General features: G+C 41.8%; 1 protein-coding gene across 1 annotated transcript in view; it reads right to left on the bottom strand.

Annotated features, from left to right (window-relative positions):
* BAIAP2L1 (BAR/IMD domain containing adaptor protein 2 like 1) overlaps positions 1-14,770 on the bottom strand; it is a 71,106-nt gene that overhangs the window by 35,737 nt on the left and 20,599 nt on the right. The window contains exons 2-3 of the mRNA XM_031432487.2: positions 12,653-12,728; positions 8,075-8,161 (exon numbers count right to left, since the gene is read on the bottom strand). Coding sequence (XP_031288347.2) covers positions 8,075-8,161; positions 12,653-12,728 — 163 coding nt within the window. The remainder of the gene's footprint in view (positions 1-8,074; positions 8,162-12,652; positions 12,729-14,770) is intronic.

Genomic DNA, 14,770 nt, shown 5'->3' with positions numbered 1-14,770 from the left:
GCAGAGAAACTGGAACCCTCATACACTGCTAGTGGAATGTAAAATGGTACACTCAATTTGAAAAACAGCCTGGCAGTTCCTCAAAGGGTTAAATTTAGAGTTACTACATGAACCAGCAATTCCACTCCTAAGTATTTACCCAAGAGAAAGAAAAATGTATATATACACAAAATTTGTTTGCTGATGTTCACAGCAGCATTATTTTTAATAGCTAAAAGGTAGAAGCAACTCAAATGTCCATCAACTGATAAAACGGATAAACAAAATGCAGTATATCTATAAAATGGAATATTATCCATCCATAGAAAGAAAGGAAGAACTGGTGCATGTTAGGATGTGAATGAGCCTTGGAATCATCATGCTAAGTGAAAGAAACCGGTGAGAAAAGATCACATATTATACAACTCCATTTATATGAAATGTCCAGCAAAACCAAACCTATAGAGACAGAATAATGGTTAAATATGGCTGGAGTTGGGGGTGAATGGGAAGCAACTGCTAATGGGTATGAGAATTCTTTTTTGGAATGGGTTAATATTCTAAAGTTGACTGTGGTGATAATTTAAAACTTTGTGAACAAACTAAAACCCACTGAACTATACATTTTAAGTGGGTGAATTGAACTGTATGTTACTTAGATCTTAATGAAGCTATATTATAAAATCCTATCTTTATAATTATAAAAATATGATAAATTTGTAGATTTCAAAAGAACTAAACAGAACTTATAGTAATGAAAAATAGTCAGTTAAATTGAAAACTCAATGGAATCAAACTAGAAAATAAAAAATTTAAAGTACCACTTATAATAGGACAGAAACACCATAAATATCTAAAAATACATGTATAAAAATCTGCAAGACTTGTTCAATGAAAAAATACAAAATAGTGCTTAATAGAAGTTAAAGAAGTCCCACGTAACTAAAAGGATATACCATCTCAATGATTAGAAGATTGAGCCAATCCTCCCTAAATTCATCTATAGATTCAATCTACATTCAAAATCCTAGGTTTTGTTTTTTTAGTGCAAGTTGACAAGCTGATGCTAAAAGACATGCAAATACAAAAGTTCTATAACAGCTAAGACAATCTTGAAGAAGAAGATCTACTTATTTTACTTGATATTTACTACCAGATATCAAGATTTATCGTGAAGTCACAGTGATTAAGAGGGTGTGGTGTTGAGGCAAGGACTGCAAACAGAGCACACAGAGAGCAAAGTGTGTAGGTGTGTTGCCTCCTTCCCAGTGGCAAACCCATGGGACGTGTTACAAACATGGGTAACTGAAAGCGCAGCAAAGAAATTAAGCGGTAACCAGGAGCGTCAGTGGAGTTACAGAAGAACATGGCTGCCTGTGGCGGTGCTGAGGGACCCTGGGTGTACAGCCCCCGGAATGCAGGGAAGCGCAGACTCACCAACATAACGGATGAAAATGGCTGTGATAAGAAGGATGATGGTTCAGAGAAAGCGATGCCAGCAAACACTTCACTTTAAAGGAACTCTCAAGGCTCTCTCACCACATTGAAATCACCCAGGATAAAATGTGGGAAGCTGCTTCAGTCTCAGAGAGGAGCATGACAACTTGAGAAAGCAGACTGTATCTTAAGTTATACAGGAAGTCACCGAGTCCTGCTGAAACGACTCGAGGTTTATTATTTTTTTTTAATAAATAAAAATGCTTTAGTTACCGGTGTTTTGAATGCTTTAAACTACTGTGTACTAAATACATAGCAGTTTTACTTTTTTTCCATTTCCTTATACATTTACAATGGACAGTAAGAGAGTTTTTAATGTTTCTGACATTTTTAAAGGTCATGGAACAACTGTATTTAAAATTAATGAGGTAAATGTACCATTTCAGAAATGAGAAAGAGTAACAGAGCAATCCCGAAGACAGTACAGAAGAAAATAAAGGTAACAGCAGAGACTAATGAAATAGAAAACAAAGATACAATGGAGAGAACTGAAAAAATTTTCACAAATAATCAAGAATAATAAAGGAAAAATATGTATTCTTACAAATTCATATTACCTATTTTATGGAAGAGAGTAATGTCACTGAAAAAAACTGGTACTGTTTTTTGAGTTCTCAAATACTGGTGAATATATGAAGTGACAAAGAGAGGCATCTGTCCTTGGAAGCTTTAGAAAACACAGGGCGCGTTTCTCATTTCATCTTCAGACAACCCCGAACGTGCTGCCTTCCTTCCCCTCAGCCCTGCCAACCACTCAAGAGGTGAAGTGTTGCCCAAGGTTGCACAAGTGGACGGGGCAACGTAACAACGTAAGCTTTGCTGAACACCTCTTAGGTGTGGTGCAGAGTCTCAGGGGAAAATAAACTCTGGCCTGGCCTCCCCGCCCGGGGTCCCAGGATCTTGCCCAGGCAGCACCGAGGCTGCCTACCATCCTCTCGTAGGGGGCATGACTCCACAGCCTTCGCTCAGCCTTGCCTGGCTGCCGAGCACAGGGCTAAGGACAGTGGACCCAGCGCGGCTGCCCGCGGAGGGTATCTCACCACCATGCAGAAGGCTGTGACCTCCAAGCTTGCCCTTACTGAGGTCCATCAGCCTCCCCAAGTCAGCACGGGGTTAGTGCTTGTCCTGTAGGCCACGGCGGCGAAGTCTCTTTGGGGCTCCCGAGGACGGGATGAGGCACCGCACGAAGCACCTGGCACACAGCGGGCACTTAATGAGACCGGAGGTTCTACGTGAAGCACCGCAGGAAGTCAAGAAATACTTACAAGAAGTCAGACACCTCTACGTATGTATGTAAAACCTCTCCATTATTTCCATCTTCCTGAAGCCCCTGGCACCTGGTGTTTGTGGTCAGGACCATAGTGAAACCCCCACTTCCAAGGGGACCAGTGACCTCTAATCACACGCTTGCCAGCCCCTCCCTAGTCTTCAGCTGCTCTGACACTGATGATGCCCTCTCATCTCCTTCTTGAAAAAGTCCCCATCATGGGGTTCCCATTTCTTCCTCGTCAGCGACCCCTTCTTGGATGCTCCTTCCTTCCTTCCACCCCAGTAAAGTGCAGTAAAGCACAGAGGCAAGGAGCTCAGATTCTCAAGTCTGACCACCTGCCACCTGTGTGATCTTGGCACACAGCTCACCTCTGAGTCCTACCAGGAGAACGGAGACAGTGAGAGCACCTGCGCCCAGCTCTGCAGGACTGCTGAGGGAGCTACGCGGGGTGCTGAACTCAGGGCCCCGACAGGCGCTGGGTCCTGTGCTCGGCCGAGAGCGAGCGCTGAAGTTGGCTGTTCGGCACATGCTCCCACGAAGAAAAGACTGAAAAGAAATATAGCGATGATGGACAAGGCTGTGAGACCGTGGCCTGTTGGCAGAGAGGACGATGAGAGGAGGAAAGAAAGGAGAAGCAGAGGCAGGGAAAAATGCAGCCAGAGTTCATGACTATAAGATACCCGAAGGCTTGAAAAGAAAAACAAAAAGGCAGAAAACCAAAAACTACCCCAAATCCCAAATTTGCTCTCTGTGCTGAGAGTCCCACTTCCCAAATGGGAATAGACTGGGAAGGATGGGTGTGGTCTTCTGGAGAAACAACAATCACAACAATCACGATGTAAACACATGGTAGTAAAACCACACAACCCATGGGGGAGAAAAACACTCATCAGAGACATGAGCAAAACCCAAGTGCCCAAGGCACAGCTAACACAAGGATATTTGTGTAAGTTCTTCCTGTCACCGAAACAAGACCTTTGAACCAGAGCTGCCTGACTGGTGGCATCACTGGGTGCCCTCCTATCAGCCATACCCTCTCCTCTTCAAAGTATTCCTTGGCTAACCATCTCAAGGAAACCTCTCCCACCGCTGGGTCAGGGCGTGTGATCCAAATCAGGCCAAGGGGCACAAAAGGATGTGTGCTGGGACTCCTGGGAAAAGGTCTCCTCCTCTGTAAAGGGCACATCTTCCTGCTTTTAGACAGAATGGGAGGAGGGAGGATGTAACACCTGACACTGGCAATGGCAGCCGTCTTGGTGCCGTGAGGAGCTAGGCTTGAGGATGAGAAGGAAGAGAGAAGGAACCAGACCCCTTAGTAATGATTAACCAACCAAAAACCTGCTACTTTGCATGTGGGATCATAAACATCTTTATTGCTTAAACCACTATTAGTTGAGTATTTTGTTACTTTGGGGCAAAAGCATCTTAATTGGTTCACACAACACAGGGTGAGCTGATGTCGAAAGAGGAATATCAAAATGAAAACACTCAAAGCTAGAAATCAGAAAATGGTACTCCTGTAGTGCTGTCTTACCAAGAGGCAGATTCAAAAGACAAAGAGTAACAGGCTATTCAACTTTCTCCTCCAGCTTTAGCCACCCCACTACCCCCAGCTAAAGTGAGAAGAGACTGAAATGCTTAGCTTTGACACTCTGATTAACATTCATAATGTACTTGGCCAAGTTTTCCAAGTTGAATCCTCACTACAAATTTCTATGAATTAAGTAAATATTTTACCCAGAGGGTATCTTCTTCACTCACCTCCCAAAGCACAAAAGTATCAGAATAAATGTAACAGAAATTTCATGTAAAAATATGTATGAAATGAAAAAGGTTATGTGCCCTATAGCAACATTAAAAAATATTTAATTCAACATTAAAATGAAAACTACTTTTATAATCAAAGCTTTAGAAGCAGCAAGAATTCTTTAGCATTCCTTTCTCTTCCATCCAGAGCAAAATTTTTAAAGTAAAATTTTTAAACTACAGGATTATTTTTTTGGGTGGGAAACAAAGGTCTTTCAGAGATAATACTTTTTTGTTGTTTTGTTTTTTAAATTTTGTTTTTTATTGAAGCATAGTCGATTCATAATGTTAGTTTCAGATGTACAGCAATGTGATTCAGTTATACATATACATACACACATATATATATTTCCAGATTCTTTTCCATTATATGTTACCACAAGAAATTGAATACAGTTCCCTGTGACATACAGTAGGTCCTTGTGTTTATCTATTTTATATATAGTAATGTGTATATATGAATCCCAAACTCCTAATTTATCCCTCCCCTGCTCTTTCCCCTTTGGTAACCATAGTTTGTCTTCTATGTCCATGAGTCTATATTTGGTTTGTAAATAAAATTTGTGTCTTTTTAAGATTTCACATATAAGTGATACGTAATATTTGTCTTTCTCTGACTTACGTCACTTAATATGATAATCTCTAGATCCATCCATGATGCTGCAAATGGCATTATTTCATTCTTTTTTATGGCTGAGTAGTATTCCATTGTGTGTGTGTGTGTGTGTGTGTGTGTGTGTGTGTGTGTGTGTGTGTGTGTGTACACACCACATCTTCTTTATCTATCTCTCCATCAATGGACATTTAGGTTGTTTCCATGTCTTGGCTATTGTAAATAGTGCTGCCATGAACATTGTCTTTTTGAATTATAATTTTCTCTGCATATATGTCCACGAGTGGGATTGTTGGATCAGATGGCAAGTCTATTTTTAGGTTTTTTTTTTAAAGCCATTCTTTTGTTTTGGTGGGGAGGAAGTAATTAGGTTTCTTTATTTTTTTAGAGGAGGTACTGGGGATTGAACCCAGGACCTCGTGCATGCTAAGCACATAAGCACTTGAACTATACCCTCCCCCTATTTTTAGTTTTTAAAGGAACCTCCAAACTGCCCTCCATAATGGCCATACCAATTCATATTCGACCAACAGTGTAGGAGGGTTCCTTTTTCTTCACACCCTCTCTAGCATTTATCATTTGTAGATTTTTTAATGATGGCCATTCTGACTGGTGTGAGGCGATACCTCACTGTAGTTCTGATTTGCATTTCTCTAATAACTAACAATACTGAGCATCTTCTCACATGTCTGTTGGCCAGCTGGATGTCTTCTTTGGAGAAATATCTATTTAGATTTTCTGCCCATTTTTTGATTAGGTTGTTTGTTTGATATTAATCTGTATGAGCTGTTTGTATAGTTTGGAAATTAGTTTCTTGTCGATCATATCATTTGCAAATATTTTCTCCCAGAGATAATACTCTTAATGAAGGCAAATTTTGAAACGATTCATTATCTTCATATTTGTCACACCCCTTCAGTTTTAAGAGATAGGATTTTATAACACAAGTTTCATAATAAAATTATGAATACCAATACCAAAAAGTCAGTAACCAGACAATAAGACCGTCTTGAAAAATGAGAAAAATATTATCTACCTTAGGTCTTTCTCTTTTTTTTATGAACTGCCCAATGCTCTCCTATACAGGAATTTAAACAGATGCAGGGTGGTATCTGAGTCTAAACTTTAACAATAAAATAAAAAACTAAGCAAATCAAAATAAGTAAATGTTAGGCCTACAGAACCAACTCCAACAAAGACCGCACTTCATCACGGAAGGGCAGTGAGTAGAAAATTAACTCTATGACAGAGTGGATATAAGCAAAAGGACAACTTGGAACAAAAATAAAATACAGCAAGTGATTTCCATTCCCTCTGAACGAAATACAGGCACATGAAAGAAACTTCACCACTGCAGCATATTTTCCTTATTGAAACTGAAGTTTTAAGCCCGTGTTTATAACAACATGGTTGCTGTGGAAATAGTTGATTCAACATTATGAACTCACAGCTGAATAAAGTAAGGTGTGGAACAGAAGTCTTATTTAAACAGTGGCAAGAACCATAAAACATTAAAAAGGCAAACTGAATGACAGTGAGTCAAAGCACCATATGTTTTAATGTAAAGGTCATTCATTTTTTTCCCCCAATGCCTGACTCAAATAGGATGTTTCTTTTTAATTTAATCCTATTTTTGGAACCCTATAATCATCTCAATCATCTCTCAAATGTCCTAAATTTTACTATCTGCTTCTGTCTACATGACACAGTGTGTATTTTACTAAATGGATCCTACTTGGGACAGAGTTACTGTGGTTTAGATCTTGCCAGAATGAGCAGAAGTTATGGTGCCAACAAACACAAGTGAGGGTTTTGAAAATTCTCTACATGGACCTGATTGTATTAAACATAGCCGTGCTGACTTATTCATCATCCCGCTCACTTTAGGCTGAGGTTTTGTCTACAGGTTTCAAGATTCTACATGAACTTTTCAAGGACAACAGTTGTCAGAGAATGGTAATGAGCACCCAGACCCCCTGAATGCTCAGAAGCCCAGCCCCCAACCCCAGAGCTGTCATCACACCTTGAATTCGTTCTTTGGCTTTTATGGGTCAGTTAAAGAGTTTTCCAAGCAATTCTGAAAACCCTCAGGACACTTCATACAGAAATGGTGTGAGCTGTGTGAACTTTAAACATACGCTCCTGTGCCCCTCCTCTGCGTCTCTTTCCACTTTTTAACTGGAGATGGACACTTTTCTTTAAACACACATTGGACCCATCTTTTCCTCTGGTTTTCTAAACCTTTCAAATTATGACAAATATTATGAAGTGTGAAAGAAAAACACACATTCAACAAGTTTTTTAAATGATAGTTATGTGGGGGGGCTATTTAAAAAAAAAAGCCCACTTCCCCTGCCTTGGAGAAGGCGCAGTGACTGGCTCTGTAAATAGAAACCTCGGGCTGCAGAGGTGTGGCCGCCATTGCCCTCCGTGTGTGCACAGGAGATCAATTCATACCAGCAAAACCGGAAAAATCACAACGGAGAGCAACTGGGGAAGCAGCGAGAGCCAAGAGAGAACGTAAAGGAGCCTGACTCCTACTCTGCTCGGTGAGTCACAGGAAACACTCCTGCCAGAGTCGGGAGGCCCGGGCACATCTTCTTCACTTAAAAATGTGGGTCTCAGCTCCCTGGGCTTCACGCGTCACAGATCAGAGGGGAGCCAGGGCCTGACCTCAGGGGCAGAAGCCCAGCTTCTAGCCCCGGCCGCAGCCTGCCCTAAGCCCCCACTTTCAACAGACCGCAGAGGAGCCAGCCGTCCCCGAAGCAAACGCACTGGGGTGTGGAACTGGCGCTCTTTTTCCTATTCTGGATTTGGCCCACTTCATGTGTTCTCAGCAGGGCTCACAGGATGAAGGCCCCAGAACCAAGGTTCAAGTTAGGTTTATGTATAAAGGATGGTCAGCTCACCCAGCTCGGTCGACACGGGGGACCCAGCAGCAATCTCACCGATCTTGGCCACTCCGTCGTAGTAGGCTTTCCCCGCCAGGATCATAGCTAGACGGGGAAGGTGACACACAAAATCATTACTTCGACAAGGAAAGGAGGAAGGGACACAGAGCTTTTCTCCCAAACGTCCCTTGGTCCCTCCGGCTGAGGCCAGTGTGGCTCTCAGATGGCAGGGCTGGGGCTCGGCAGCTGTGCCAGAGGCAGGTCCCTCCACTGCTCTTCTGGAGCCACCCCCAGCCCCTGGAGGCCCCCATGGGATCCTCGCCTCAGACCAGCCCTGGGGAACCTGCGGAGCAGAGGCTGTAAGTCCGGGGAAAGCCCAGCCCACTCCTGATGCCAGTTCCAGGGTGGATGTGTTCCCGACATGGGATTAGGGCTGGAACACATGCACTCCAGCGAAAAATCTTTTCCAAGCTGAATATTCTACAGTAATAAAGGTCTGCGACGTTCACAGAGGGGTGTGTGTGTGGTGGCCTAGGAACCTGGGCCTTCAATGGTAATTTTACTTTTTCTAAGATATTCTGAGACACAAGCAACATATTTGTTGCCAGGAGAAAAATCTCTGAAATCTGAAATACATTACCATCTCAAAACACAATGGAATTACCTGGAAAATAACTGAATGTTCTGCTTTTCTTTCTCCTCCTTTTTGGGAGAGATAAGAAGATTTCTATTGCTGTACAAGCTGGACTCTAATTATCTTAAAAATCACATTTCTCCTTTCAAACTGATTCTGAAAACTACATGATAAGGCATAGAAATCTGCTTTTAATTTATCTTTTTTCCTTTTCTTTTTCTTTCTTTTTTTGGGGGCGGGGAGGGGAGTCAGGAGCAAGACAAACCTAGGACTGAACTCTACTGATACTTCCAACAACATGACCTTCTTGGGCAAGTTAGTTATCCTTTCTGAAACAAGGCTTTTAATCTATAAAATGACCTACTAGGGTGAGTATTGGACAAACGAGTGGAAGCTGCTAATACTGATTCCTTCTCTCTCTTTACAACTAGTGAGGTTTGAGGAGACTGAAGGTAGACACAAGCAAGCTTTTCAATAATCCCCAGTCTATCTGGTGTCGCTTTGGAGAAAATTACTTTATCTCATTCAAAGGCTGGCTTCGTACACAGACATCAGTTTCTTTGGTAGCTTTGGAGACCACAGGATTTTGGAGATAAAAAGCCCTAAGGAATCTCTGAGATTCCTTTCCTTTCACGGAGAAGAAAACCTGAGGCCACACCAGCTGCTTTGCCCCCATTGATAACGGATTTTTTTTTTAAAGATGGATTTTAGAAAGTATTTCAAGTTTAAAAAAAGGTGAGAGAGGAGGGCCCAGAATGAATTAATGCACAAATCCAGTCGAAGATATTGCAGGCCATAAAAATTAGTATTTTCATGGCAAATTAATCTATTTTTACATGTCTTGTAGAGTTAAAAAATTATAAAATTTATATATATACAGGTTTAGGAAATGTAGTGCTCTACTGTACTGTTATTTAATGAAGACTGAGGATAACCGCAAAGCATAATTATAAAAAAGAGCAATAACAAGTACCATTCATGGAGACTTTCCAAATCATTACTTAAGTTAATTAATCTATCCAACTAAATTAAGATATAAGTAGGTGATGTTATCCCCGTTTCATGAAGGGGATCAGAAAGGAGATATTCTGGGACATGCCCAAGGTCAACGGTGAATCAGAGGCAGTGCATGCAACTCTGGCTAAGGTACTTCACTTCCTTGATTCTAAATCATTGGGCTTTTTGACTCTTTGGTCTCAGCTAGCATTGAGAAAGAGATGACTCCACCTAAAAACAAGGTTTGTAGCCAGTAAACTGTCAAGTTAATATACGTAATATTTTAGTAGGAAGATTTAAAACTGCAAGGTACTGATAAGCTGAAAAGCAAATTAGTAGGAGAATGGTAAAACAGGATTACACAACACTTAAAATTTTTGGTTTGCATCCACGTTAAACTGAAATTTTTTCATTAACTTTTGACTTTGTTTAAAACTATTTAACCATCTCAGTCTAGTAAAATATTCAGCTTTTATGATAAAGTTGCATTAACTTAAAAATTATATAACTTATCCAGAAAAAAAACTAAACTATTATTTTCGTAATTTTACTCCTCTTTGTAAATACTTTAGAGATTTTCTACCCCTGTTGTTTTAAGGAATGACACCTATTTGTTCTATTTTAGTGTTTGACCAGCTACTTCATCAATCTAAACTAAATACTTTTACCTGAAAATTTTTCCTTAAAATATGATTTCACTAGGTTTTGAACTCTGCTCAAACACCTTCAGTGGCCTCCCACTCCCCATAGGGTAAGCCTGTCCCACTGCACAGAGTTCGTTGTAAATTTTTATACTCATGGCCTTTAATGAATCACAATTCAATGAATCACAGAATTCCCAGCCTGTGTAGTCCTCCAGGACACTGGAGGATGACTTGGTCATGTGACTTGCTTTGGCCAGTGGGGTACCAGCAAGCATGACTCCCACAGGGGCTTGAATTCTTGGGCCGGCCAGCTCTGCCTGAGGGAGGAAGCGAGCTCAGCCCCAGCCCAGCCCTGGCCCCGGCTGACAGCAGCTGCAGAGCGAGCCCCAGGCATACGAACAACTGCACTGTCTTTAACTCCGCTGGAAACAGTGAACTACTGTTGTCTTAAGCCACTAAGCTCTGGGGCAGTGTGTTACGCAGCAACATCCAGATGCATTAATGATCTGACCCTACTCCACCTTATATTTTTCTGTTCCCCACAGCTCCTCACCCATGCCAGGGTGCACCCTGGTCTGGGCTTGGATGCCCTCTTTCCTGCCTGAAGCACTAGTAAGCAGCGTCTGCCTTCTAAAACCTAACATCTGTCAACTAGGTTAGCTCCTACAGGGCCTGCTCCACCCTCCCCAACGCTGCTTGTCCCATGCTCTTCATTAGCTGTACCTGCTGCCCTGAGTTACAGTCTAACTGCTGACCTCACATCTGGTGTCTTCAACTACACTACAGAGTCTTACCAAAGACTTTACAGACTTTATCTAAGCTTCTCAATGGCTTCAGCCAAAAACAGACAGCCTGCAGAAATTCTGGAAATACCTTATGAAGTGCAGAATAGTCCCCAGGAGGTGTCTAAAGTGACGGGGTCCTCTGGGGAGAAGCCTTACTAGCAGGAGGCTTAGCTGTGGGCTGCTCATTACATCACCTTTTTTAAAAAAACTCTGCCTCAGAGAGGCAGCTCATGCCAGAAAGAGAAAGAAACCCTGTAGGTCAGAGTGATTTCCTTCACAGGGACGTATAAAGCGATGACTTTGTGACCTTGTGACTAAGCAATCATCAGAGGAGAGTCAGCTGTGCAGGACTTGCAAAACAAGGCTCCCGCTCTTTGAAGGAGGGAGGGGCACCCACAGAAGTCACTGACACTGCCGGAGGGAGGGGGGCTTTCCTCCCGGGCCTGCAGCATTTCCTGACACTGCAGATGTCTGGCCAGGAGCACAGAGATCCTGGGGAAAGTAAATACGCAGTTTACTTTTCCAGTGACTGCGACAACGGTGCACCCGTCACCCCAAGTCCCAAGTCCAGCCAGCACATGCCCTCTTCTGGGGCATGCTCATGCTGAGAGTGTGAGGACACAGGTTTATTTCCAGAACATCAACAGGGAACAGCCAAAGGTGGGGTACAGTGAAAGAGAGAAACGACGGGAAAAAGACACAAGCTTGATCTGAAGCCTTCTTCAAATCTCCAAAGGTTGGAGACTAATTTTCTACCTGTTATTACTTGTTGGTCTTAGTGAGCCAGGGTAGACGGTGAAGCCAGGATCTGAGTATTTTGGGGGTGACACTTGCTACCTGGAGAGAACTGTTTCCACATATTAGAATTTGGTGATTGTCAGCACCTCGGGTTTTTGTTGGTGACATTCACCTTGTAGTAGGGGATGCATGTGCAGATGTATGCCAGCTTCCTCCAGGGCAATCCATCCAAACAAGCAAACCACTCCGGTTCACAAAGAGACAAAAGCCAATGCTTGAGTTCATTTTAAGTGAAGCACTCATTTTGAAATTAAAGTTCAACCTTTAATTGAGGTGTTTTTTTCCATTCAGGCTAAAATTTGTATTTCTCACATTTCTATCAAAGGTGATACACTCAGAGACAAGCCCTTCTGTATAAACAAAAAGGCGAATAATCCCTATGCTTCAGGGTACTGAGAAACATTTTAAGTACACTTTCTATATATGTTACTAGTTTACAAAGAATCTGGTATAAAAAGTAGAAAATGTATTTATGGCAATGATATAAAAGATTAAGGAGTGTCAAAAAGCAAAATCTGATATTTAAGAGATGGTCCTTTGATAGCCTACTATTCAATTTACTCATTTCAAATACACTAATATCCTAACACTGCAAAGTTCTGTAGATAAACTGTAAACAATTTCTACCAATTAAAAGATATTTTAAGAATTCAATATCAAGCTATTAAAATAATTAAGAAAAATATTTAATGAATGCCTTAAATGCATTCTATAAATTTAGACAACAGAAAAGACTTACCATTAACAGCTTTTTCGTAATTTTTTCCTAAGTTGATTAAATTTCGTAGCCCGGGATTGAATTGTTCCATAACATTCTGACAAGCACAAAAACAAACAAATTAATAAAATGAGCAAACAAGAAACCAGGTAATCTTCACATTTTGTCACTGCAGAGCCTAGGATCCCTGTGCGTGCCTGACACAGTCCAGTCTGTCTACAAAGCCACAATTGTTGATTTGAAAGTAATGAAGAGCATTTATTTCCTGACCGATGGAACGGGTGCGCACACTGCCAAGGCACAGGTGACCCTGGTGGTTCCCTGCCTGCCCAGCGGCTGTCTAGAACTTCCTGCAAGTGGATCAAGCAGCAGACATCCTGTCTCTACAGAGTATACCCTGCAGGGGCTGAGGGCCCAAAGCTGATGCTCCCTTTTGGGTTCAAGCAGGTTAATGGCTGTCACGCTAGCACTAAGGGCGTGATCAGAACTTAATTATATGGGCAATGTCCTGGCTATCAACAGAACAGAAATTTCCAAGAGATTCTGTCTCTGATAGGCCTAATTACCGGTGGAGGGAACGGGGGTCGTGTTGCTGGTGACCCTGGGACACAGGCCAGTCTGCAGCCTTCTTTCTAGGTGTCATGGCATTTTTTCCCTAGCAATCAGTTCATTCATTAGGTCCTCATGGAGTGTGCACCAGGTCCTGTGCACACAGCAGTGGATGGGAAGGCATGGTATCCCACCATGGATTTCATGATGCTCTATCTCTGCAGATGTCATGGTTTTAACTTTTGTAAGTGTCATTTCTCTATCACTAGAAAGTCATAAACACAGAGACAAGTGTTACGACAAGTATAAGACAGGCAATTGTCTAGAACATTGGTCTAAATTTAAAATGCTACCCTAAATCTGCAGTATAGACAAGAAATCATTCCTGTGGGGCTCTGGCTTCTTGACTCAGAATACACGATGACCGAATGTATTTGTTCCACCTACAAACAGTAAGTTTCACAGTATTAATCATTCCAGATAGACCAGTCACATCTCTTCACCCCCTCTCCCAAAGTGAGTACCTTGTCTGTAGAGGACCAGGCAATAAAAAAAAAAAATACAACATTCAAAGGGACAGATACTTGACACACACATTCTTCAGGATAAAAAGTTTCTCCATTGTGAGTTAGTAAAAGGAGAATATAGTAACTGTTATTTTCTCAAATAGTGGTAAAGGCTCATCATGAAAAAGAACTCCTGCCTCAACCCTCCCCATCCCTGGCCTTACTCCCATACTACGGTTTGGCTGAAAGCGCTCTTTTGTATGTACTGTCACAGTTTTGATTAATAGTCCTGACTTCTCAATTTTGGACAATCACTGCTGGCTTTCTGCTACAGTGGATGACCCCGCTTTCCCTTCCCCAATCTTTCCTATATAATTAAATAACAGTTTCCCGATAAATCAACAGTAAGGGTTTAATATGACTTTGTAAATACTGGTCACTATAAAGCAAGGAATGTACCAAAGATTATGCTTCCTTTCTTGATACATCCTTTTTACTTCTCCTGGGACTGACAGGTGCCTCATTCCCCAGACCCACCCCCTTAGTTTTTCCCGTGTATCTGCCTTAAATGTCTCCACGTGCTCCATCGAATTGCACAGAAGCCTATCAGTATTTTCCAAATGTACAAAGCTGTCAGCTAATCTTCCATTCCATTTTCCCCCAGAACTTCCTCCAAGGACTCTCCGTCCTCTTGCTCAGTCTGGCCTGACTGAACATGCCATGTTGCTGCCCTTGGACGTCCCTTTCTGGTCCCCTGCGTTACAGTCTCATTAGCTGGATTCCACATCTTCCTCTTTCTTCAGTTATTCCTATTTCCTGGAGATCATTCTCCAAGAATGACTAAGAAGTGATGCATGAGGTAAATCTGAATCGCCACGTGTCTGAAATTATCTTTACCTTGACATTTGATTGATATTTTGCTGGGCAGAGTATTACAGACTGAAGGTGATTTTCCCTCAGGATTTTAAAGATATTGCTCCACTGCCTTTAATATCCAGTTTGGCCATTGAGAAGTCGGTTGTCATTTCATCTTCCTTTGTATATGACGTTTGTTGTTTATTTCTGGAAGACTTCTCTTTGTCCC

Source organism: Camelus dromedarius, chromosome 24, assembly GCF_036321535.1.
Source record: "Camelus dromedarius isolate mCamDro1 chromosome 24, mCamDro1.pat, whole genome shotgun sequence".
Classification (NCBI taxonomy): Eukaryota; Metazoa; Chordata; class Mammalia; order Artiodactyla; family Camelidae; genus Camelus; species Camelus dromedarius.
The sequence above is the reverse complement of the archived record's forward strand: the minus strand, read 5'-3'. Positions and strand labels throughout refer to the sequence as shown.